Source organism: Neovison vison, chromosome 12 (genome assembly GCF_020171115.1).
Source record: "Neovison vison isolate M4711 chromosome 12, ASM_NN_V1, whole genome shotgun sequence".
Taxonomy (NCBI): domain Eukaryota; kingdom Metazoa; phylum Chordata; class Mammalia; order Carnivora; family Mustelidae; genus Neogale; species Neogale vison.
In genome coordinates, this window is record NC_058102.1 from 57814858 (window position 1) to 57840795 (window position 25938).

Consider the following 25938-nt stretch of genomic DNA (forward strand, 5'->3'; position numbering starts at 1 on the left):
AACAATGATTCAGTATATTACACATATATTCATAAGGCATGGCATTGGGTCTTTTATGACTTACAAGTGTGTTTAGTACAGAATTCTCAGAAAATTGTATAGTTCCAACATACTGAAAAATAACAATAATAAAAGCCCCCATAATTACATATGCTCAGAAATGTACTGGTTTGTGAGTTCTAGGAGGGAAGAAGCTAACCTTCTAAAATTAAGAGTGTTTACCTCTGGATATTGAGTTCAGAGGTCATTTTAGTTTCATTATGGTTTTCTGTATTTTTCAAATATATATTTTATAATCAGCTTGCCTTATTTTCTTTGCTGTTGGCGATCTTCTCAGGATCCTTTCATTTGTGGGTTTCTTGTAATGTATATATGAGTTCCTTTTTAATCCCATTATGTTACTTGATTTCTGTTTCATTTTTTGCTTTTTTTTTTTAGGCCAAGATAGCCAGGTTAACCAAACGCTTTGGAGCAGCCAAAGAAGATCTTAAGAAAAGACAAGAAGTAAGGATGTCTATGCTTGCATAATTAATATTTAGTTTTAAGTGGTAATCTTAGGAAATGGTGAGTTAGGAGGAAAGTCTTCCTTTATTACAGGTCTGAAATTTGCTTTCATTCTTTGTACTTCCTGTATGTTCTTTCTGGAGCCACAGCTCTAGAACTAATTATTAATCCTTTTCTAGTCCTCATTTACTGTTTGCATGTATCAACACTTATATTGACCTATTTTACAGCATTCTGGAAGTTATATTTTCATTTCATTTTTAAAATTATCTTTGGGATTTGTCTTACCATGTTTTTTTCTTTTTACATTCTTGTCAGTGTCCTAGTCTAGTCTCTTATTTCTGCCAAACTATGTTAGTTAGTGTTCTGTTACGTGGAGTAGTCCTCTTCTCTGCCACCACGTAGTTAAGTCCAAACATCGTAGCATAACATAAACTCCAATGTATAGCCTATCTTTTGCTTTTTGTTATTTCCTTAGTTATTCTGTAATACATACTTTTAATATAGCACTTGTATATTGCATTATAGTTTTTAGTTTAATTTCTTTCTTTTCCTCTTGACTTTTTTTCCTATTTGAGCAAATTATATTTCTTTGTCTGAGAGCTCCATTGTGTAGCACTTAATAATTGCCACTAAAATTATTTCAGTAGTAATCATTATTACTGTAGGATTTTTCTGTCTTCATTGTGACATCTTCTTTACTTGACTTTAAATAAAGTTATTTTGAAATAATTATAGATGTACAGGAAGTTGCAATGTAGTACATAGCCTCCTGCGAACTTTTCACCTTAGCTTTCCCCAGTGATGAAATCTTATATCTGCAGTATAATATCAAAACCAAGATATTGATAAAATTCTGTTAAGTAGTCTGTAGACATTATCATTTCTCACCAGTTTTTACATGAATTTATTGGGTGCGTGTGTGTGTGTGTGTGTGTGTGTGTACGTACACACGTGCAGTTCTATGCAGTTTGTTCCCATGTATAGATTTATATAACCTCTACCATAGTCAAGGTCTAGAACTGGTACATTACCATGAAGGGACTCCCTAATGCTGCCTTTTTACAGTTTAAACCTACCTCATTTCCCCCCACACCCACCTGTTCCTGTCCCCTGGCAACTGCTAATCTGTTTTCCATCTCTATTGTTTTTACTTAACTTTGTAAACTCTGATTACTCTTTTTTCTTGAGCAATTGATAGTTTTTATCTTTGTTCTACACAGACTAATCTCACCAAACCCTCTTTTGGCCATTCCCAAAGATTCTTTTTATTATAATCATACAATTTCCTGATTCATTTTTTCAGCTTCATTTATTTGTTATAGTATAAAAATTGCGCTATTTTATTTTTCAGATTAGAAAATTGATGTAAATCTTTTTTTAAAAAATATTGGATTTATTTGAGAGAGAGAGTGAGAGAGAGAAAGTGCACAAGCAGAAGGAGAGAAAGAAGGGGAAGCAGGCTCCCTGCTGAGCAGGGAATCCCAGGTGGGGCTCCATCCCAGTACCCTGGGATCATGACCTGAGCTGAAGGCAGACATTATGAGACATCTAGGGGCCCTGATGTAAATCTTTTTTATTAGCTGTGCTTGAACCAAAGAAAGGGCTTTGCAGTTTTCCCTTTGTTTTTGTATAGTACGTATTTCCACTTCTTCCCTTTTATCCTTACGTTTGAACTAAGCAGCATGCTGCTCACCATACACTTCCCAGTGTTTGTCTATTTTGCTTTCAGAACTACTTTCTAGTTGTTCTTCTTTACATATTTAAAAGTGACAGAGACACACTTTAAGAATGATATGAAAATATTACAATCCCTGAAAGGTTTGTTATAGAGAGCTGTAAGTATTATGGAAACAGCAAATACTGTATAATTCCTAAAGATTAGAAAAGATTAATTTGAACAATTAGGATATGTGGTACTTGAGAAAAATATTGAGGTGGTCTTCAGGCTTTCAGATTTTGTTCCTTCGTTAATTAGCTTTTGGGTAAGACCAGTTTTACATTGCCAAACTGGGACATCTTTCTACCCATTCTTGTTAAATTTTCTTTTTGTGAGAGATTTCTAGAAATCTCAAGAATTTGTTCATTCATGTCCTAATTCTGTTTAATTATGGTATCCAGTATAATTTTACATCTGTGTCATGCTAGGTTTTAAAAACAAGAGAAATACAGAATGAAAGTTTAAAACTTTAGTTCTCCCCTTTATTAAAATAAATAAATAAATAAACAGTAATACTTTAAATGCTTTTCTTCTATTTAGATTTGCTCCTTGATCCTCTGATATTAACCAGTTAAAAACAAACCCCACCATGCAGGTTTGTCTTAAAACATTTTCTATTTTAATTTTTAAAAGAGCAGAAAACCCTCATGGGCAGTTTGCTGTTAAGTCCACATTTATAATCTAATCTGTTACTGCCTTATGACTGTTATCTCTAACTTCTGTCCTTTCTAGTTCTTACTATAAAAGAAATATGAAGATACTTCTCATCTTTTATGAGAAATCAGTGATGTAATTGAGTAAAATTTTAGATTATTCTACATTTTAATTTTTTTATTAAACTCTTAAAATTGTTTTACTTGTGCTGACACACAATCTAAAATGTATCATTTTTAACTTCATGATTCAGAAGTATTAACTGTATTAACACTGTGTAATAGATCTTTAGGTGTTTTTCATTTTGCAAAACTGATGCTCTGCTACCGTAGAACATCTCTCATTTCCTCTCCCCTCAGCACTCAGCTACTTTTTGTTTCCATGATTTGCTACTTTAGATTCTCATAAATGAAGTCATTATAGTGTTTGGGTTTTGTTTAGTTTTTGTTTTTGTTTTTGGTGACTGATACCTGTACTGTAGCATGTAACAAGATTCCCTTTTCAAGGCAGAATAATATTCCACATTATGTATATGGTATATACTGCATTTTCTTTATTCATTCATTTATTGATGGATATTTGGGCTGCTTTCATTTCTTGGCTTTTGTGAATAATGCTACAATGAACATCTGTGTGTAAATAACTCTTTAAGATCCTGGTTTCAAGTCTTTTGGATATCTACGCAAAAGTGAAATTGCTGGATCATTTGGTAATTCTGGGTTTAGTTTTTTGAGGAGTTACCATAGTATTTTCTAAAGAGGTCACCCCATTTTACGTTTTGTTTTGTTTTAAGATTTTTATTTATTTATTTGACAGAGATCACGAGTAGGCAGAGAGGCAGGCAGAGAGAGAGGAAGGGAAGCAGGTTCCCTGCTGAGCCCGATTTGGGGGACTCTGGGATCATGACCTGAGCCAAAGGCAGAGGCTTTAACCCACTAAGCCACCCAGGTGCCCCATGTTCTTTTTTTTTTTTTTTTTAATAAAGATTTTATTTATTTATTTGACAGACAGAGATCACAAGGGGGGGTTGGGAAGCAGGCTCCCTGCTGAGCAGAGAGCCCAATACAGGGCTCTATCCCAGGACCCTGAGATCATGACCCAAGCTGAAGGCAGAGGCTTTAACCCTCTGAGCCACCCAGGCGCCCCACCAGTTTACATTCTTAACCAGCAAGGCATGGGGTTCCTATTTCTCTACATTCTTGCCAACACTTGTTAATTTCTCTTTTGTCATAGTGGCCATGCTAATGAATGTGAGGTGGCATTGCACTGTGATTTTGATTTGAATTTCTCTAATAATAGTGGTGGTGAGCATCTTTTCATATACTTGTTGACTATTTTGCATATCTTTGGAGAAGTGTGAAGTGTCTGTTTAGGTCCTTTGCCTGTTTTTTATTTTATTTTATTATTTTTTTTTTTAAAGATTTTATTTATTTATTTGACAGACAGAGATCACAAGCAGGCAGAGAGGCAGGCAGAGAGAGAGAGGAGGAAGCAGGCTCCCTGCTGAGCAGAGAGCCCGATGCGGGGCTCGATTCCAGGACCCTGAGATCACGACCTGAGCCGAAGGCAGCGGCTTAACCCACTGAGCCATCCAGGCACCCCCTTTTGCCTGTTTTTTAATTAGGTCGCTTTAAATTGTTAAGTTATGGGACTTTATATATTTTGGATGGATGTTAACCTCTTATCAGATATATGATTTGCAGTTATTTTCTCCTATTCCATAGGTTTCCTTTTCACTCTGTTGATTTTTATTTTGATGTGCAGAGGTTTCTAAGTTTTGATGTAACCTCCTTTGTTTTGCTTTTGTTACCTGTGCTTTTGATGTCATATCCAAGAAATAATTGCAAAATTTGATGTCATGAAACTTTCCTCCTATGTTTTCTAATAGGAATTTTTAGTTTTGGTCTTATATTTAGATCTTTGATTTATTTTGAACTAATTTTTGTATATGGTTTAATGGTCCAACGTTAGTCTTTTTTGTGTTTGGCTCTCCAGTTTTCATACCATTTGTTAAAAGACTGTACATGTGAGAGTTTATTTCTGGGCTTTTCTGTTCTGTTGGTCTATGTTCCTGTCTTTATGCCACAACCACACTTTTTTGATTACTGTATCTTTGTGTAATACGTTTTGAAATCAGGAAGTATGAAGTCTCCAACTTTGTTCTTCTGCCCTGGAGATTCCATATGGATTATAGAATGCTTTTTTTCTATTAATGCAAAAAATGACATTGGATTTTCATAGAAATTACATGGAAACTTTTGATCACTTTGGGTAGTATGGACATTTGAACAGTATTAAGTGCTCCAGTCCATGAACATGGGGTATTTCCATTTATTTGCATCTTTTATTTCATTCCACCATATTTGTTGTTTTCAGTTTAAAGGTCTTTTGCCTTTTTGGTTACATTTATTTTTAAATATTTTATTCTCTTTAATGATATTGTAATGGGATTATTTTCTTAATTTGTTTCTCAGATTGTTTGTTGTTAGTATATAGAAGTATGATTGATTTTTCTTGATGATTTTTAATCCTGCACCATTGCTAAATTTATTTGTTTGAACTTTTTTGTGTGGACTCTTGAGAACTTTCTTTCTTTCTTTTTTTAAAGATTTTATTTATTTATTTGACAGACTGTGAGGGAGAGAACACAAGCAGGGGGAGTGGGAGAGGGAGAAGCAGGCTTCAGGGAGCCTGATGTGGCACTTGATCCCAGCCAGACCCCTGGGATCATGACCTGAGTGAAGGCAGATGCTTAAGGATTGAGCCACCTAGGTGCCCCACCTTGAGAGCTCTCTGACTATAAGATCACATCATCTGCAAACAGAGAAAATGGCACTTTTTCCTTTCTAGTATGGCCGCCTGTTATTTCTTTTTCTTGTTTTATTGCTCTGGTGAGATCTTTTCCAGTACCATGTTGAACAGAAGTTGGTGAGTGTGATGTTAGCTGTGGGCTTTTGATGTATAGTGGTTTTTTTGTTTGTTTGTTTGTTTGTTTTTAATAATGTTGAGGTAACTTCCTTCCATTCCTAATTTGTTTAATTTTTTTTTTAATCGTGAAAGGGTGTTGAAATACAGGAAATGCTTTTTCTGCAAGAATTAAGAAGATCATGTTGTTTTTTTCCCCCCTTCATTTTGTTAATGTGGTGTTTGATTGATTTATACATTGATTGATTTTTGTGTGAAGCTCTCCTTGCATTCCAGGGATAAGTCTCACCTGGTCATGTTGTATAATCCTTTCAGTGTGCTGGTGAATTTGATTTGGTAATATTTTGTTGAGTCTATGTTCATCAGGGATATTAGGCTGTAGTTTTCTTTTATTGTGGTGTCTGATTTTGGTATCAGGTATGCTGGCCTCATAAAATGGGTTTGGAAGTTTTCTCTCCTCATCAATTCTTTGGAAGAGTTGGTAGACTGCAGTTAATTCTTCTTTAAGTGTCTGGTAGAATTTTGCATGGCAGCCTTGGTCCTTGGTATTTTTTGTTATTAGAATGGTTTTGATTACTGATTCAGTCTCACTACTGTGTAGATCTTCTTCAAAGTTTTATTTTCTTTTTGATTCAGTCTTGGATATATATTTCCAGAAAGCTATCCATTTTTTTCTAGGTTATCCAATGTGTTGCTTTATAATTGTTTATGGTAGTCTTTTGTGATCCTTTTTAATTCTGTGGTATCAGTTGTAATGTGGCATCCTCTTTCATTTATGATTTTATTTATTTATGTCTTCTTTCTTTTTTTACAGGTAATCTAGGTATAGTTTTGCTTATTTTTTGATCCTTTGAAATGCCAATCTTAGTTGATTTTTCTTTCTATTGACTTTGTGTTCTCTGTTTATTTCTGCTATAAACTTTATCGTTTCCTTCCTTCTCCCGAGTTTAGTTTAGTTTTTTTTTTAAGTCCTTCAAAGTGTAAAGTTAGGTTGTTGATTTGAGATCTTTCTCCTTTTTTAATGGAAGCATGTACCACCATAAATCTTCCTCTTAGTACTACATTTGCTGCATAAATTTTCCCATAAATTTGGTATGTTGTGTTTGTGTTCTTATTTATCTTAAGATATTTTCTGATATATTTGTGATTTCTTCTTTTATATATTAGTTTTTTTAAGTGTTTAATTTCTACATATATATGACTTTTCCATTTTTCCTTCTGCTCTTGATTTCTACTTTTGTTCCTTTGCGGTTGTAAGAGATACTTGGTCAGAGTTTCATTTTTATAAATTTGTTAAGGCTTATTTTGTGATTAATATTTGATCTGTCCTGGAGAATGTTCTGTGTGCACTTGAGAAAAATTTTGTATTTTTCTGCTTTTGGGTGAAAATTTCTATAAATGTCTGGTCCATTTGGTCTTTGGTATTGGTTCACTTTTGCTATTTCCTTAATTGAATGTTTCTCTGGATCATCTACTCATTATATAGAATGATGGACTGAAAACTACTATTACTGTGTTGCTGTTTGTTTTTCAATTCTGTCAGTGTTTATACATTGAGGCCTTGATGTTATGTGTATATATGTGTATAAATATTATATTTGGTCAGTTGGTGCTTTTGTCATTATATAATGTCCTTTTATGTATCTTTTATAGGTGTTTTATCTGTGATTACCATGGGGATTATATAAACTATTTTAACTGGTAGCAACTTCAATCATATTTAAGAACTTCTGCCTCTACAACTTTGTTATTAGTTTTATTATATCTTTTTAAAATTCTATATCCTTTAACATAAATTTACAGTTACTTTTATGCCTCAATGTGTACAATTACACGTGATTTACTGCACTAACTTTCTAGTAATAGTAATGCAGGATTCTGTATTTACCTTTATCAAGAATTTCATCTGTTTGTATGCTTTCAAGTTGCCATCTCATATCCTTTCATTTTCACTTGAAGAACCCATTTTAGCATTTTGTGTGTGTGTGGATTGCAGATCTAATGGTCATGAACTTCCCCAGTTTCTTTAATCTAGGAAAATCTTAATTTTGCCTTAATTTTTGAATAAAAGTTTTGCTGGATATAGTATTTTTGCTTGGTAGTTTTCTTATTCCACACTTTGAATATATCATTCTGCCCCCTTGTAGCCTTCTAGTTATCTGCTGAGAAAACTACTGATAATCTTATGGGAGCTACCTTAAATGTAATGGGTTGCTTTTCTTTTGTTATTTTAAAATTTTTTATCTGTGACTTTCAACACCTTGACTGTGTTTTTTTAGTATAGATCCGTGAGTTATTCTATTTGGAAGTTTCTGAGCATTTTGAATTTGAGAACCCTCAAATTTGGAGAGTTTGGGGCCATTATTTGCAAATGCCTTCTGCTATTTTCCTCTCTTCTATTCTTAGATTCCCATATTCATGTATTGGTTTTTTCAGTGGTGCCTCGTAAATCCTTTGGGCTCTGTTCACTTTTTTCTTCTCTTTTCTTTTGCTTTTGTAATTTGATAATTTCAAATAACTTGTCATCAAGTCCACTAAATCTTTATTCAGCTTGGTACAGTCTGGTGTTGATCCCATGTAGTGAATTTTTCAATTCAGTTATTCTTCAGATCCAGAATTTCTTCTGTTTCTATTTTAGAGTTACTGTTTCTTTGTTAAAATTTTTATTTCTTCATGCATGACTTTTTATAATTTCTTTTAGTTTTCTTTCTGTGTTTTCTATTACCCCATTGAACATCTTGATATTGGTTATTTTGAATTCTTTAATGGGTAATTCACAGATCCCCATGTTCTTTTAGGGTCAGTTTCTGGAGATTTTGTTGTTGTTGGGGCTGTATTTCTCTGTTGGGGCTCTATGTTTAGTTCTCTTAGATTGAAATTTGGGCATTTGAAGAAAAGAACCACCTTTCCCTGTCTTTTCACAGTTCTTTGTACAGAGGAAGACCTTTACTGTTCAGTTCAGGTATATAATTGGGACCTCTCAGGCCTTTTCTAGAGATGTATTTTCTCTGAGCTTGTGTGTGTATGATTTCTCTGAGCTTGTGAATATAGTTTTTTATCTGAAGAGGCTTGTCTCTTTCTACTCAGAAACTCTCCACTGACATCTGTCTTCCATATTACAGTTTTGGTTTTATAAGCCATGCTTTTGGAGGTTCCCCTGCTGTCTGTGTTAGAATGGTTTTTCTGGTGCTGTACTAAGCTAATAGGCTCAACCTTTGTTCTCATGTGGCCACTAGACATCCAACATGTGCTACAGATCAGATGAAACAGAAACCAGTGCTTTGGACAGTCCCCAGAAAAGCCAGAATATTGCATGAAAGTTCCACTCTTCTCTTCCCCCCCCTTTTTAAAAAAGATTTTATTTATCTATTTGATAGAGATCACAAGCAGGCAGAGAGGCAGGCAGAGAGAGAGAGGAGGAAGCAGGCTCCCTGCCAAGCAGAGAGCCGGATGTGGGACTTGATCCCAGGACCCTGAGATCATGACCTGATCTGAAGGCAGAGGCTTAACCCGCTGAGCCACCCAGGCGCCCCTTCTCTTTCCTTTTTGAAGGAGAAGCCAGAAATGAGAAATGTTGATTGTGTTGTACTGTATCAGGAGGACTTTGGGATATAGTGGATAAGTACAACAGACTTGCCCAACGACTGCAAAGCACTTCTTCTTTGCCTTGCTATTGCTTGAGGTCCTATAACCTCTTGACTGGCTTCTGGAATTCAGACAAAGGAAATTTGATCCATCCCATGAGGGATGAAGATGTTAGTCTTCCTATTCTGTCATCTGTTGGTGTCACCACACTGTAGTACTTAAGGTCTTCCATCCAGTGGCCATCCCATATTCTAAGCCAGTTGTATTTATTTATTATGCTTTTACTCCTTCTTTTTCTGTTTTTCTCCTTGAAATGTTTTTTATCTTCTTCTTAGCTATTTTCAGTGTAGTAACCTATATGAAGATGCATTTTCCTCAAAAACTTTTTTAAAAAGTTTTTTAAAAAGTTTCCATCAACATTGCACTGTTACTTTAATTTGCTTTTCTATTTGTTTTATGTGTTTTTGTCCACAGGCAGATTTTAAGCACCTTTTGAGCAATTCATTGTAGTTTTTTCTCTTATCTTCTCTACCTGTATAACTAGTATAATGCTATACTTGATGGTCAGAGTTATTCTTTTATCCTGTAAAAAGCATCAAGATTGGTTGACTGAAAAGAGTGATTAAAGGCATCTACTTGATGTGATTTTAAGCACCTGCCACCTTTGTTTTAGTATTTATTATTACTATTACATTAATTAAATCTTGAGCAGAATGATTTATATTTCTTAATTTAAGAAATAATATGATGATAGTATAATTATTGACAGAGGCCCAAGTAATGATAATTAATATGTATATGTATAAGAATTCCATTTCTATATTCCTTGTTTTGAGGGGGAAAAGGCTGAAATTAGTTAATACTTAATTAAGATTAGAATTGAAATATCTTTTTATGAAGTTACCAGTCACATAGTGGCAAGTAGTTATTTTTTAAACAATAATTGAAAAGATAATTTTGATTTGTGGCCTTAGGTACCATTTTATTGGTAATCAGGTATTTCTGTAAAAGAATAAATATGTACTCTGTTGAGTTCCTGTTGGTAATTAGGTGCCTGCTATGTGTGGTATGTAGTAGGCATTCACTTGATTTTGAATAAATATGTCTAGTTATTCTTCCGATTCATATTATCAATATTTATTGAACCCTTACAGCATGTAAACCATTTTCACATTCTCTATTTACTCATCTTAAAAAACTGAGGTATAGGAATTATTATATTAATCTTTCACACAATTGTCACAGTGGGTTAAGTAATTTGTTTTAAATAATTTGTTTAAGTGGCAATGTCAAGATTCAAAGCCCTGGCTTTTTTCTTTTCTCCTCTAGTAATATTTTCTGGAAGTAACAGGTAATATATAATGAAAGCATGTAAGGTTTTTTTGTGTTGTTGTTTTTTTATAATACTGGTTTCTAGTGCTCAACATAGTAATTCAACATTCTTACATGTTACAAAATGGTCACAATAGGTCGAGTTAAAGTCTTATTTTTAAAGATTGCTTGTGAATTGGGTTTTATTTTATCTGGGTGTTTTTCTCCCCCAGAATCCACCAAACCCACCAGTATCACCAGGAAAGTCTGTAGTTGATGTCAACAGCAATAACAACAATGTGCCATACAGGTGAGAATTGTAAACAGTCTTTCAAAAAAAAAAAAAGTTTTTAAATAATAGAACAAGGTTCTGATCTTCTTTATTTTACAGGAAAATTTTGGAATGTATTGCTGTTTATTTTTGTAGAGATAAGTGTTTGGTATTCTAGATTTAGATTTTCTTCTTTTTTTGTTTTGTTACAATTGTTCATTTGTGGTTACTGGTTTTGCTAATTTATTTTGAGGCTTTCTTTGGTTATTAACCACTTGTGCTAAATAGTATTCTTGCAAAGTAATTGAGAAATATTTTGATCAAGGGTGATAAAAATTAATGTCTATAGATACTGGGATGTACGTTTGGCTTTTTGTTAAAGTGTTGAGGACATTAGAATATAAGAGAAAGACTCTTCCTTAATTCCATAGACCCCAGCATGCTGAAGTCTATGTGCCATCTTTATCTATGCATTCATTTGCACTTTAGTGCTACAATACCCAGGTCTTGCCATGCTTTCCCCTATCGGCCACTGCTTTCTCTATTCATAAAATGATGTCCTCCTGAATGGCATTTTCACTGACTATTTGTATATATATATATATATATATTTTGTAGAAATGCAGGCACAGTGAGACAGATGCTGGAGTCCAAAAGGAATGTAAGTGAGAGTGCACCACCAACCTTTCCAACCCCTGTGAATACAGGTAATATTTTTTAATACCAAAATAACATTTTCTTAGGAACTGAAGGTTTTGGTTCTCTTTTGTTACAAATTTTTGAAATTAAAATGATCTAAGATAAATAAGTTCTAAGATAAATGAGGTGTTTATCTAAAATTCAACAAGTACAAAATTTTATTTAAAAATTAGGATTACAGATACGCATGCAAATATAGAAATTCAAGTCTCTAGTGGTTCTCAAATTTTCTGGTTTCCATATCCCTGTATAGTCTTATAATAATAATATAAAGAATCCCAAAGAGCTTTCATTTTTATGGCTTATACTAATTGATATTTACTGTAGTGGAAATTAAAACATAAAATTTTAAATGTTTATTTAAAAATCATAACAAACTGGGGCACCTGAGTGGCTCAGTGGCTTAAGCCTCTGCCTTCAGCTCAGGTCATGATCTCAGGGTCCTGGGATCGAACCCCACATCGGGCTCTCTGTTGAGCAGGGAGCCTGCTTCTCCCTCTCTTTCTGCTTTCCTCTCTGCCTACTTGTGAGCTCTCTTTCTGTCAAATAAATACATAAAATAAAAAAAAAAATCATAACAAACCTATATCATGTAACACAAATAACATGTTTTAATGAAAAACACCTTTTTCAAGCTTAAAACAGTGAGAAGAGTTATAATTTACAGGTTTACAAATCTCTTTTAAACTTAAAACATTAAGACAGTTGAATATAGTTGAAGATTCTTATATCTCTGCATTAAGTCTGTTGCAGTTTGATGTTTTGATTGAAATATGTGAAGAAAATTCAGCCTCATACATATATATAGTTGGAAAAGGACTAGCCCTTTTAGATTTGTGGATATTCTTCTTTGGCATAGTCAGGCAGTAGTTTATTAAAGGTTAGTTGAAAAGTGGAATGTGAAACCATACCAATAAACTTTTCTGACTTTTGACAGAAAGTCTAGGGGCACCTGGGTGTAGTGGTGGGTTTAGTGTCTGACTCTTGGTTTTGGTTGGCTCCATGCCCAGTGTGGAGTCTGCTTGGGATTCTCTCTCCCTACTCTGTCTGCCCCTCCTTCTTTTAAGAAAAAATCCATTTGTCTGTCTATACTTGGATGGATCTTTGGCTGCTATCATTCATCAATCATTTGGAAAATATTCACTGAGTTATATAAGACTTCCATTGTTGACTAAACTTTTTAAAAATCACATTTATTTCACAATCAATTTTTATCAGAAGAATCTTTGAAGATTTGGGAAGTTGTCATGTTCTCAGTGGCAGATACAAGTTTTTCCAAAGTTCTAATTTTTGTTTTGAAACTCAAATTGTATCATTGCCGATAAGCTCAAATTGCACCATTGCAGTTATTTTCTTTGAACTGACTGCCATGGTTTATTTTTAAGAAAAGATTAGTCTGATACTCAAATGTGAATAATCGCAGTATATCTGTAAATTGTCTTTCAAGTAAAAATCGTCTTCCATGTAAAAGGCTTTTAGCTCAGCTTTGTAACTCTTAACAGTAATAGTACAAGCACTTATCCCTGAGCCACCCATGCTGCTTTGGCATGCGGTGGTAATGCTTGCTGTGTATTTCCTATTTCTTCACACAGAATATTCAGAAGACCTGTATTTACGGGTTCAGATTTAATAAAATTAATACTTTTTACTACTGAATTGTACCATTCTTCAGTGAAGCTCACTTTGTTTTTTACTGTAAACGTGTGGTGGTAAGGAATGCAGTGATCATTTGGTACCACTCACTACCTTGAGTTTTGTACGAGGCATCAAGTTTTACTCACCATTGCTTTTGCTGGGTCAATGTAAATACTTACATGGTGAAATCTTACTATTGTTATAAAAAGTTTTGACATTGCTAGCTCCCTGAGAGGGTCTCCGTAATCCCAGGTGTTCCCCTGGATAAGAGTGAAGATTAAGATTGCTGCTCTAGTGTGCTTTTGAGTTTGGAAAGACTACAGACAGTGTGAAAGACACTTGGTCCATCAGTTTGAAACCCATTCAAATGAGAATAAACAAATAGTTAAACCAAAATTATTTAAGATTCCAGTGACCAGCATTTTGATTTTTTTCTGGTCTTTGGTATCATTTCCCTTATTTCTTAATTCATCTCCCATCTTTACTCTTTATTTCCCAAATCATATAATGTCACTAGAGTGTCAGTAGAGGCAGTCTCCCCATATTAGCTCTTGCCAGGTAATTCCGTAAAACTTGATCCACAGATAGAGGTTTCACACATGGTCCATGTGATAAAATACCATGACCAAGCTTATTTTATTCATTAATAGTGATGGCTTTTACTAGATTGTCTGAGTTTATATCTTCTCAGTGTCCTAAGGCATTTATATTTTTAATGTAAAATATAGTACAGAAATGTACAAAAATATCTGTACCACTTTACCAGATTCTTACTGTTTTTCCAGTTACTCTGAGGTGATGATAATTTTCAGACACTGTCTTGATACTAAGCAGTCTTCCATATTAATCATAAGCGGTGTGCCAAATACAGATGCAAAAATGCTTCTATAAATTTAATTCTAAGAATTTACAAAACTTAAATCTGAAAGAAAATTTATTATAAAAAACTTTATTATATTTTTATAAAAGAATTATACTGTAATTCATTAAATTTTATTGTGTTGTATTATGCTAGCTGACAAATGAAAGCAGCCATTTAAACTGAGACATGTTTTTTCTTTTTATAGTATCTTCAGCCAGTCTTGTCACTCCTCCAACAGTTGTCAGTAGTCAACCTAAATTGCAGACTCCAGTGACTTCTGGTTCTCTGACAGCAACGTCAGTTCTTCCTGCACCCAACACTGCTACAGTAGTTGCTACTACTCAGGTGCCTAGTGGAAATCCCCAACCTACAATTTCTTTACAACCTTTGCCAGTGATTTTGCATGTACCTGTTGCGGTATCCTCCCAGCCTCAACTCCTACAGAGCCATCCAGGGACTTTAGTGACCAACCAACCATCTGGCAACGTTGAGTTCATTTCTGTACAAAGCCCACCTACAGTGAGTGGTCTTACCAAAAATCCAGTATCCTTGCCAGCCTTGCCAAACCCCACTAAACCAAACAATGTTCCTTCTGTGGCCAGTCCTAGTATTCAGAGGAACTCTCCTGCCAGTGCTGCACCATTAGGAACAACACTTGCTGTACAGGCTGTTCCAACAGCACACTCTATTGTACAAGCCACAAGGACTTCCTTACCTACAGTAGGTCCATCAGGACTCTATAGTCCATCAAATAACCGAGGTCCTATACAGATGAAAATTCCAATCTCTGCTTTTAGTACTTCATCACCTGCAGAACAGAGCACTACTACCCCAAGAATTGGTAAGTGACTGTGTAGGCTTAAAAATAGAAAAGTAGGCATGTTAATGGCCTGTTTGGATAATCGAACATTTGTGTATGTTTGTGGAAGTGGCTATCTTTATTTGAAGATGAAAGTAGAGAGAATATCCTAGATGTTATTTTTAGTAAGTTTTTAGTAACCTAAGAAATAATGTTGTTAAGATGGTATTTGAGAGGGAATTTATTTTGAATGAAAAGTTAGATTTTTAATTTAGCTTTTAGTAATTTTTCCTAACCTGGGTGAAATTTTTCATTGAGGCTTTGGGGCAAGCATTTTGAATTACTTATATAATACATTTGGAAGAAGTAGATCACATTTATTTTAAAGTGTATCATTCCACATAATATATGCTTATAAGAGGAAATGACAAACCACATATCTTCCCTACCATTTGTTAGAGTTCTTTGTGCATTCATCACTCCCATTTTTCAAATTGGAACAGTTTAAAAATAGGTTCTTCTCTCTCTAATTTACTAGAAATGTTGGCTTCTTGTAGTCTTTCTTATGTATTTCCCCATGACATACGATTATCTTTGTATATGTCTGTATGCCTTCCAATATTGCAAAAAGGAGAAATTGATTGTACCTGTATTTGAAATCTGTAAAATTCTGTCTTCCTTGTTCTTAAGAAGCATACATTTTGTATGCATTCTTAAACTTTCTTATTCTTCATTTCATTTCTGGCTTCACATTTATTCCCACTATTGTAAAAATAGGCAAAAATGGGTAAGTATCATGTATAATAGTGAAATTGCTGCTGATGTCTCTTATTGATATAATAAGTAACCATGAAATATAAAACAGATTCTAAAGTGCAAAATTTCATAAGTGAGATATAAGGCCTTTTGTTTTTTTAATTTTGTCATGTAGCCGTTAGTACTTTACCTCTGAGTATATTTTCTCATGTAAAATAGTGATTGTAGTATTTTATAAGGTTTTTGAGAGTAAATGAGTAGATGATCAAAATTATATTGGACAGGAGCTTAAATATCAACCTCATACAAATTTACATCTTGGATACAGGAGGAAATCTGAAATTTTAATCAGTACAATTATTGATAATAATATTTAAAATGTAAATGCCCTCATAGTACAGTAAAAATATTTGTTAGCCCTGTCTGCTACCACATTACTCTTAGACTCTGTTACTCATGTTTACAGCACTGAAAGATGCTTATTTTTAGTGAATGAGCAAGATTTCGGGGGGTTGCTTCATTTTTCTCTAATTTATTTCTAATCCTTAGTATATTTTAATATGTCAGGTAGAAGGTGATTTCTGATAGACATTGTTTTGTGTGATTTTGGAGTTTTTCCTCTTTATGAAGTATTGAGCTTAAGTTGACACTATTTTTAATTCATGGTCACAAGATACATTCTTCAACAAAGAACTTTTCCTGATAAGCCATGGCTTGAAAAGAAATAAATAACTTAAAAGATTTTGCTTAAGTTTTTGAATGCTCATACCCTAAACACTTATTATACAGGTATCAGAGTTATAATTTAATTATTCTGTTTTCTTAAAATTTTATGGCCATTTTTGACCCAAAGGGTATATTTTTTTCTCAAAATTAGCTAGGTAATGCACTCTATTACACATAGCGTTAGTCTGTTTTGTATTTATTTAATTATTTGATTGTTCTTGTTTTTGTATGTAAAACTAATAGTTTTCAGAACCATTTTTAATCTGTACATCATTCTACTTTTGCAATAACATACATTTATATTTAAACTTTTATATTTTAACATGTGTTTAACAGATTTTTATGTATTTTATTGTATAAATTAAGAAGATCATCATTTCAAGTTCTATTTATAGTGCTTACTTATGTTTGAAAGTAAACTATTGGATAGTAACCATAAATATGAATGATAAGATTTTTTATTTTTTATTGTGTTAATCAGAATGAAATCTGAAATGATGTATTCTTTAATCATGCATCATTTTAGAGGTGCCATAAATGATGTTAGAATAGCCATTTAGCTGTTTAGGCTTCCCAAAACCCAAGCTGAAGCCATATGGCACATTTTGGCTGAATATGAAGGTTGAACCCAACCTTTAATACATTTGTAATATGATAAATCAATTAGTTGTATAATTAAAACATTTTAATACATATAGTTATGTAGGTATTATTGATTTAATGAGAACATAGGCTATCTAACTAGAATGCATGTAGTTTATTATATTTTATTATATAGTTCATGTGTCCTCCCAGAGTAAGTCAGTATTTTCTGTTTATAGTAAAGTAAAAATTCTCCTAGAGGCTGTGAGGAGGTATAGGGCTTAAATTATAGTTAATCGTTCATTCATGTGGAGGAGTTAAGATCCTGGAGGATTAGGGGGACCCTAAGCTTGCCTCATCTTTCAAGTACATTTGTAGTATCAAGCTAAGTAAATATCAAATCATTAATTAATTAATTTTTAAATTTATATATTTTAAGATTTTATTTATTTATTTGACAGACAGAGATCACAAGTAGGCAGAGAGCCAGGCAGAGAGAGAGGGGAAAGCAAGCTCCCTGCTACGCAGAGAGCCCGATGTGGGGCTCGATCCCAGGACCCTGGGACCATGACTTGAGCCAAAGGCAGAGGCTTTAACCCACTGAGCCACCCAGGCGCCCCTCAAATCATTAATTTAAACACCCAAGGAACTAGTTTGAGGACCGAGAGAGCAAGCTGCATAACTAGGGTAGAGAAACAGCTCATCGTGTTACTTAGAAGCTGCAGAGAGTTGATTTGGGAGAGACAAGAACTGCAGGAGGAGAGGAAGCCCTGATTATGGAGAGAGTAGAGAGGAGAGACAGACGGGGAAAGAGAGAGAAACAATGTACAGGGGATTACACTAGAAAAACTTTTCCCCAAAACTACTGACTGGGAAAAGGAGAGGAACTGACGATTGCAAGTTATTATAAGCAGTGGATCACAAAATCTAAATGAAATTCTAGAAGACCTTGCCATTGTCACATTCATGCATGGTAGACTTAGCTGTGCTTCTGTGGGGAAGGAGAACAGAGATCTGGGAGTGGGCAGCATGGTCTGAGAATCCTCTGGGTCACACAGGGAAAAACACTTCCCCCTCTTGGAGTACAGATGGGAATGGGAGTACCACCTGTCCGGGGACAAAAGCACTGGTGGTGCCAGTGTTTCTGCCTTGTTTCCTAGCATAGGAATAAAGACACTGGCTGAGGGCCATAAACCCTGGTGCTGGCTTTTTGTTGCACTTTGCCATAAACTCTGAACTGCTCCCCGTTCTTGCGACTGCTTTTGTGGGACAAAACAGCAAACAGCAAAAGAATGGCGAGACCCTCCCCCAGAGGATCAGTGTGGGTCCCTAAACTTGGACTTTTGAAACCCAGCCACATCTCTGAGATAAAACACAAGTGTCCTGTGCCCCCTGGCAGGCAGGCAGCTTGGACACAGATAGAGTGAAGGCAAAAATCTGATGGAAACTGGGGACACAAGAAGGGTGGTGACTGTTTGCTCTTCTGTGAGGGCTTCCTGAAGAGTGGCAGGAGTGAACTCACTCCCCTGCCCTGGTTCCAGGTACAAGAGAGAGGGCTGATGGCCTTCCTCCCCCACTTCAGCACTGACATACTAAAATGAGCAAAACACCATCCAGTGGAGGCCAGAGCTGCTTACACCAAACCCGGCTCCCATGCCGGAGGTGCATCTTTACTAGGACAAGTTCACCTAAAGAATCAGTGCAGCAGGCCCTTCCCCTAGAATACCAGCACAGGCCCCGCACAGCACCAAGTCTGCTGATCATAGAGTGCTTTGAAGCCTCAACTCTAGGGAAAATAAGATCTAGCTGCTTTTTTTTTTTTAAACCTTCTCTTAATAAAGCCATTCCTCTCAGGAGCAGGACTATAACAGGCTTTCCCAACAATCACACACACACACACACACACACACACACACACAATACAGTGACATGAAAAGAAGAAGGAAAGAAAGATACTGAATCACAAATGTAGACTTAGCGAACTCATCAGCTCCTTAAAGCATAGTAGTATTTGTATCATAGGCGTACCAGAAGAAAAGAGAAAAGGGGGCAGAAGGCTTATCTGAACAAATTATAGCTGAAAACTTCTCAAATCTGAGGAAGGAAACGTACATCAAAATCCAAGAAACATAGAGAACTCCCATTAAATCCAACAAAAGCTGACTATCACCAAGGCATATTATAGTCAAATTCACAAAATACACAGACAAGGAAAGAATCCTGAAAGCAGCAAGGGAAAAAAGTCCTTAACCTACAAGGGACGACAGATCAGATTCACAACAGATCTGTCCACAGAAACTTGACAGGCCAGAAGAGAGTGGCATGATATGTTCAACATGCTGAATGGGAAGAATATGCAGCCAAGACTACTTTATCCAGCAAGGTGTTATTCAGAATGGAAGGAGCAATAAAGAATTTCCTGACAAACAAAAACTAAATGCGTTTGTGACCACTAAACAAGCACTGTGAGAAATATTAAAGAGGACTTTGAGTGGGGGGAACAGAAAAGACCAAAAGCAAAAGCACTAGAAAGGCCCAGAAATTCCCACTTTAGAGGTAACACAGTGGCATTAAATTCATATCTATCAGTAGTCACACTGGGTGTTAACAGACTAAATGCTCCAATCAAAAGACATGGGGGATCAGAATGGATTAAAAAAAAAAAAAACATATCTATATGCTGCAAGACACATCTATATGCTACCTACAAGAGACTCATTTTAGACCTAAAATCATCTCCAGATTGAAAGTGAGAGAATGGAGAACCATCTGTCATGCTAATGGATGTAAAAAGAAAATTGGAGTAGCTATACTTATATCAAACTAGATTTGAAACCAAAGACAGTAACAAGCAATGAAGGGCACTATATCATAATTTAGGGGTCTACCCACCAAGAAGAGTTAACAGTGCCCCCAACTTGGGAACACCCAAATATATAAATCAGTTAATAATGAACATGAAGAAACTCATTAATAATAATGCAATAGTAGTAGTAGGGGACTTTAATACCCCATTTATAGCAGTAGACAGATCTTTTAAGCAGAAAAATCAACAAGAAAACAATGGCTTTGAATGACACACTGGACCAGATGGATTTAACAGATATATTCAGAACATTTCATCCTAAAGCAGCAGAATACACATTTCTTTTTAAAAAGATTTTATTTATTTTTTGAGACAGTGCATGCACACAAGCAGGGGGAGAAGCAGACTCCCTATTGAGCTGGGAGCCCAACTCAGAACTTGATCCCAGCACCCTGGGATCATGACCTGAGCTGAAGGCAGATGCTTAACAGACTGAGCCACCCAGGTGTCCAGAATACACATTCTTTCTGAGTGCACATGGGACATTCTCCAGAATAGATAATTTACTGAGTCACAAATCAGCCTTTAACAAGTACAAAAAGATTGAAATCATACCATGAATGTTTTCTGATCACAACATTATGAAATTTGAATTCAACCACAAGAAACATTTTGGAAAGGCCACAAATACATGGAGGTTAAAGAGCATTTTTAAGAATGATGAATGGGTTAACCAGGAAATTAAAGAAGAGTTTAAAAAAATACATGGATGCAAATGCCAGTGAAAATACTCCAGTCCAAAACCTTTAGAATACAGCAGAGGCAGTCCTAAGAGGGAATTAGATTGCAGTACAGGCCTACCTCGAGAAACAAGGAAAGGCTGAAATACACAAACTAACTTTACATCTAAAGGAGCTAGGGAAAAAAAAAACACACACACACACACACACACAGCAAATAAAGCCTAAAGCCACAGAAGAAAGGAAATAATAAAGATAAAAGTAGAAATAAATGCTATAGAAATAAACAGACAAACAAACAAACAAAAAAAAACCCAGTAGAACAGATCAGAGGAGTTAAGAGCTGGTTCTTTGAAAGAATTAATAAAATTGATAAACCCCTAGTCAGACTTACCACAAGGAAAAGAGAAAGGACCTGAATAAAATCACAGGTTAGAGAGGAGCAATTACAACCAACACTACAGAAATACAATTATAAGGGCTCCTGGGTGGCTCAGTGGGTTAAGCCGCTGCCTTCGGCTCAGGTCATGATCTCAGGGTCCTGGGATCGAGTCCCACATCGGGCTCTCTGCTCAGCAGGGAGCCTGCTTCCCTCTCTCTCTCTGCCTGCCTCTCTGTCTACTTGTGATCTCTCTCTGTCGAATAAATAAATAAAATCTTTAAAAAAAAATACAATTATAAGAGAATATTGTGAGAAATTATATGCCAACAATCTGGGAAATCTGAAATTCCTAGAAACATTCCTAGAAACATAAAAACTACCAAAACTGAAATAGGAAGAAATAGAAAATTAGAACAGACCCAATAACCAGCAAAGAAATTGAATCAGTAATCAGAAATGTTCCAATGAACAAAATCCCAGGGCCAGATGGCTTTCCAGGGGAATTCTACCAGACATTTTAAGGAAGAGTTAATACCTTTTCTTCTCAAACTGTTCCAAAATGTACCAAATGGAAGGAAAGCCTCTAAACTCATTCTGCAAGGCCAGCATTACCTTGATTCCAAAACCAAAGACCACACTAAAAAGAGGAATTACAGGCCAATATCATGATGAACACGGATGCAAAAATTCTCAACATGACAACACATCAAATCCAACAGACATTGTAAAAGAATTCTTCACAATGATAAAGTGACATTCATGGGCTTCAGGATTGGTTCAGTATTTGCAAATCAATCAACATAATCTACCATGTTAATAAAAGAAAGGATAAGAACCATATAATTCCCTCAATAGATGCAGAAAAAGTATTTGCAAAATGGAGCATCCATTCTTGATAAAAACCCTCAACAAAGTAGGTATAGATGGAACATACGTCAGTGTTGCAAAGGCCATATATGAAAGACCCACGGCTATTATCCTCAGTGGGGAAAAACTGAGACCTTTTCTTCTGTGGTAAGGAACACAACATGGATGACTGCCCTAACTATTACTATTTAGCATGGTACTGGAAGTCTTAACCTCAGCGATCAGACAAGAAGAAGAAAAGGCATCCAAATCAGCAAGTAAGAAGTCAAACTTCCACTATTTGCACCTGACATATTACACTATGTAGAAAACCCAAGGATTCCACCAAAGATGTGAGTTCAGCAAAGTTGCAGGATATAAAATGAAGGTACAGAAATCTGTTGCACTTCTATACACCGAAAATGAAGCAGCAGGAAATCAAGGAATTGATCCCATTTATAGTTGTACTAAAAACCATAAGATACCTAGGAAGAAATCTAACCAAAGAGGGAAAAAATCTGAAAACTGTAGAACACTTATGATAGAGAAATTGAAGAGGACACAACAAAATGGGAAATCATTCCATGCCCATGGATAGGAAGAATAAATATTGTGAAAATGTCTATTCTGCCCAAAGCAATCTACACAAAAAATGCAATCCCTACCAAATTACCATCAGCATTTTCACAAAGCTAGAACAAACAATCCTAAAATTCGTGTGGAACTATAAAAGACATTGAATAGCCAAAGGTCATCCTGAAAAAGAAAACCAAAGCTGCAACCCTCACAATTCCGGTTTTCAAGCTGTATTACAAGGCTGTAATCATCAAGACAGTATGGTACTGGCACAAAAATAGACACTTAGATGAGTGGAACAGAATAGAGAATCCCGAAATGGACTCAACAACTGTATGGCCAACTAATCTTCAACAAGGCAAGAACATATCCAAAGGAAAAAAGATAGTCTCTTCAATAAATGGTGCCCGGAAAATTGGACAGCCAGCCACATGCAGAAGAATGAAACTGGACCACCATACAGAAAAATATATTCAAAATAGATGAAAGACCACAGTGTGAGACAGGAAACCTACAAAATCCTACAGGAGAGCGCAGGCAGAAACCGTTTTTAACCTGGGGCATAGCAACTTCTTACTAGACATGTTGCTGGTGGCAAAGGAAACAAGCAGAAATGAACTATTGGGACTTGATCAAGATAAAAAGCTTCTGCTCAGCAAAGGATATAACCAACAAAACTAAAAGGCAGCCTGTGGAATGGGAGAAGATACTGACATACGACATTGACACATGACCTATCTGATAAAGTGTTACTATCCAAAATCTATAAATAACTTACAAACTCCATGTCCAAAAACCAAATAATCCAATTAAGAAATGGGTAGAAGACATGAATACGTATTTTCCCCCAAAACATATACAGATGGCCAATAGGCATATGCGAAAGTGCTTAGCATTATCCATATCAGGGAGATACAAATCAAAACCACAGTGATACACCACCTCACACCAGGCAGAATGGCTAAAATTAACAACTCAGGAAAAAACAGATGTTGGTGAAGATGCAGAGGGGAATCCTTTTGCACTGTTGGTGGGAATGCAAACTAGTGCAGCCACTCTGAAAAACAGTATGGAGGTTTCTCAAAAGGGTAAAAATAGAACCACCCTGCAATCCAGCAATTGCACTGCTAGATATTCACCCAAATGATTTTAAAAAACAAACAAAAAGCAAAAACAGATTGAAAGGGGTATATGCACCCCAGTGTGTATGCAGCATTATCAGCAATAGCCAAATTATGGAAAAAGCCCAAATATCCAAGTGATGAATGGATAAAGAAGAGGTATTATACACACACACACACAGACTCACACACACAATGGAATATTACTCGCCCTTCAAAAAGATGATATCTTGCCACTTGCAATGATGTGAAGGGTGCTAGAGTGTATTATGCTAAGTGAAACAGGACAGAGAAAGACAAATACCATATGATTTCACTCATGTGGAATTTAGGAAATGAAACAGATGAACATATGGGAAAGAGGGAACAAAAGAGCAAGGGAAATAAACCATAAGAGACTCTTAAAGTTAGAGAAAAAACTAGGATTGATGGACGGTTGTAGGTAGGGGTTAAATGGGTGATGGGTATTAGGGAATGTCAGTTGTTAGGATAAGAACTGGGTGTTACCTGTAAGTGATGAATCACTAAATTTTGTTCCTCAAACCAATATTTCACTGTATGTTAACAAACTAGAATTCAAATAAATATTTGGGAAATTTCATTCATTCATGAAATATTAAATACCCATAATTGGTCTAAAATCTTGCAGACACACAGAAATGTACATATAGTCCACATTCTCACCAAGCTTGCAGTCAAATAGGGGACTTTGCCATTAAATAAGTAATTAATTATAAATGTGGTTAATGATAAGATAATGAGGTTTCTGTGAGAGGATGTGGGAGATCTAGAAAAGGTATGTGATAATAAATGGAAAGATGGTGGGCAGTGGGATGAAAGCATTTTTGCAGGAGAGAGTGATAGCCATGAACACTGGCTACAGCCAGGAAAAGGGTTTGGGGGAGATAAAAGGTAGAGTTAGGGGGCGCCTGGGTGGCTCAATGGGTTAAAGCCTCTGCTTTTTTTTTTTTTTTTTTAAATGATTTACTCTATATGTGTTCTGGAGATTTGGAATGAAAGAAATGCCATATTTTGACCGAGAATATTATTATCTATAGAAAGCAAGGATAGGATGTTTTCAGCATTGGAAATTCACCACATTACCAAAGAGGAAAAGTTACATAATCATCTCAGTAGATGCTAAACACATTTGATAAAATTTAATACCTTCTTTTTAGAAGTTGAGGCAGAAAAACATACTTGATTTATTTTCTTTGCTGTTCTCAAAGTAACTTTCATGTGTGTATATGCATATATATCACAAACTCAGTGCAAAGTAATTGAAGAATGCATTTAAAATCATCTGAATTACTGAGATTATACATATATATTTTCTCAGAATCTCTTTGTAGTTTGTTGATGATTTTATTATATTTTTGCCATGTCATTACATCTTTTTCTCCAAAGGCATATAGTATGGAGCAATTACATTTTAGCCATTTACATATGTTGGGATATTGAAGTTATGCACATCCTAAATTATTTCTTTGAAGATATTCCTTAAGATAGAGTTAAATATTTTGGGCATTGGGTACATGGAAGTTTTTTCTCTGTATTGCGAATTTGCCCTTCTGAAAGTTACTGTAGAAATGGTCTATGAGAGAGTTCATTTACTATGTGACATGTTAATAGAAAAAAATAATTGGAGAAAATTACATTAGTTGTTGTATATAAGACAGTCAAACCTTTCACCTTGTGTAGGTGCTTTTTAAAAATGACTTTTATTTTTTTGATTCCTCAGAAAACCAGACAAACAAAACAATAGATAATTCTGTTAATAAGAAAGCAGCTGATAGCACATCACAGGTAAGATTTCTTCCTTCTATTTCAAAGTAAAATTGTAATTACAGCTCACAGGATAATGGATTTCCAATATTGGAAAATGGATTTTCATTGGATGAAATGAAATATCCATTGGATATCCATTGGATAATGGATTTCCAATATTCTTTAATACAATGAAAATTATTCTAATTTATTAATCATACTTCTCAGATCTAGAATTTCAGTTTTTGTTTTTCAGTTTCTACTTTTGAGATTTCTTATACATTTGTTATGATTATATTTTCCTTTATTTCTTTAAATGTATTCTTAAAACGTGTTTTGAAGACTTTGCTGAATTCAACATCTGGTTCCACTTGGGAGTCGTTTTCTTTTGACTTTTTTTTGGATTCTGCTTTACTGGCCTTTGCATGTTTGTCTAATAATTTTTGATAAATTTAAATTTTAGTAAATTTTGAAAATTGGACCTTATAAATACGTTGCAGTAAGTGGATTCTTTTACATGCTTTAAGAATTTGTTAAGAGGACTCCTGGGTGGCTCAGTGGGTTAAGCCTCTACCTTTGACTCAGGTCATGATCTCAGGTCCTGGGATGGAGTCCCTCATCGGGCTCTCTGCTCAGCAGGGAGCTTGCTTCCCCTCTCCCCTCTCTCTGCC

General features: G+C 35.2%; 1 protein-coding gene across 3 annotated transcripts in view; it reads left to right on the forward strand.

Moving 5' to 3' along the window:
• Positions 1 to 25938, forward strand: part of LOC122891294 (activating transcription factor 7 interacting protein) — a 121379-nt gene that overhangs the window by 79414 nt on the left and 16027 nt on the right. For all 3 annotated transcript variants that reach the window (XM_044226843.1, XM_044226844.1, XM_044226842.1), the window contains 5 exons: positions 439 to 504; positions 10933 to 11009; positions 11589 to 11677; positions 14372 to 15007; positions 25242 to 25306. In XM_044226843.1, coding sequence (XP_044082778.1) covers positions 439 to 504; positions 10933 to 11009; positions 11589 to 11677; positions 14372 to 15007; positions 25242 to 25306 — 933 coding nt within the window. The remainder of the gene's footprint in view (positions 1 to 438; positions 505 to 10932; positions 11010 to 11588; positions 11678 to 14371; positions 15008 to 25241; positions 25307 to 25938) is intronic.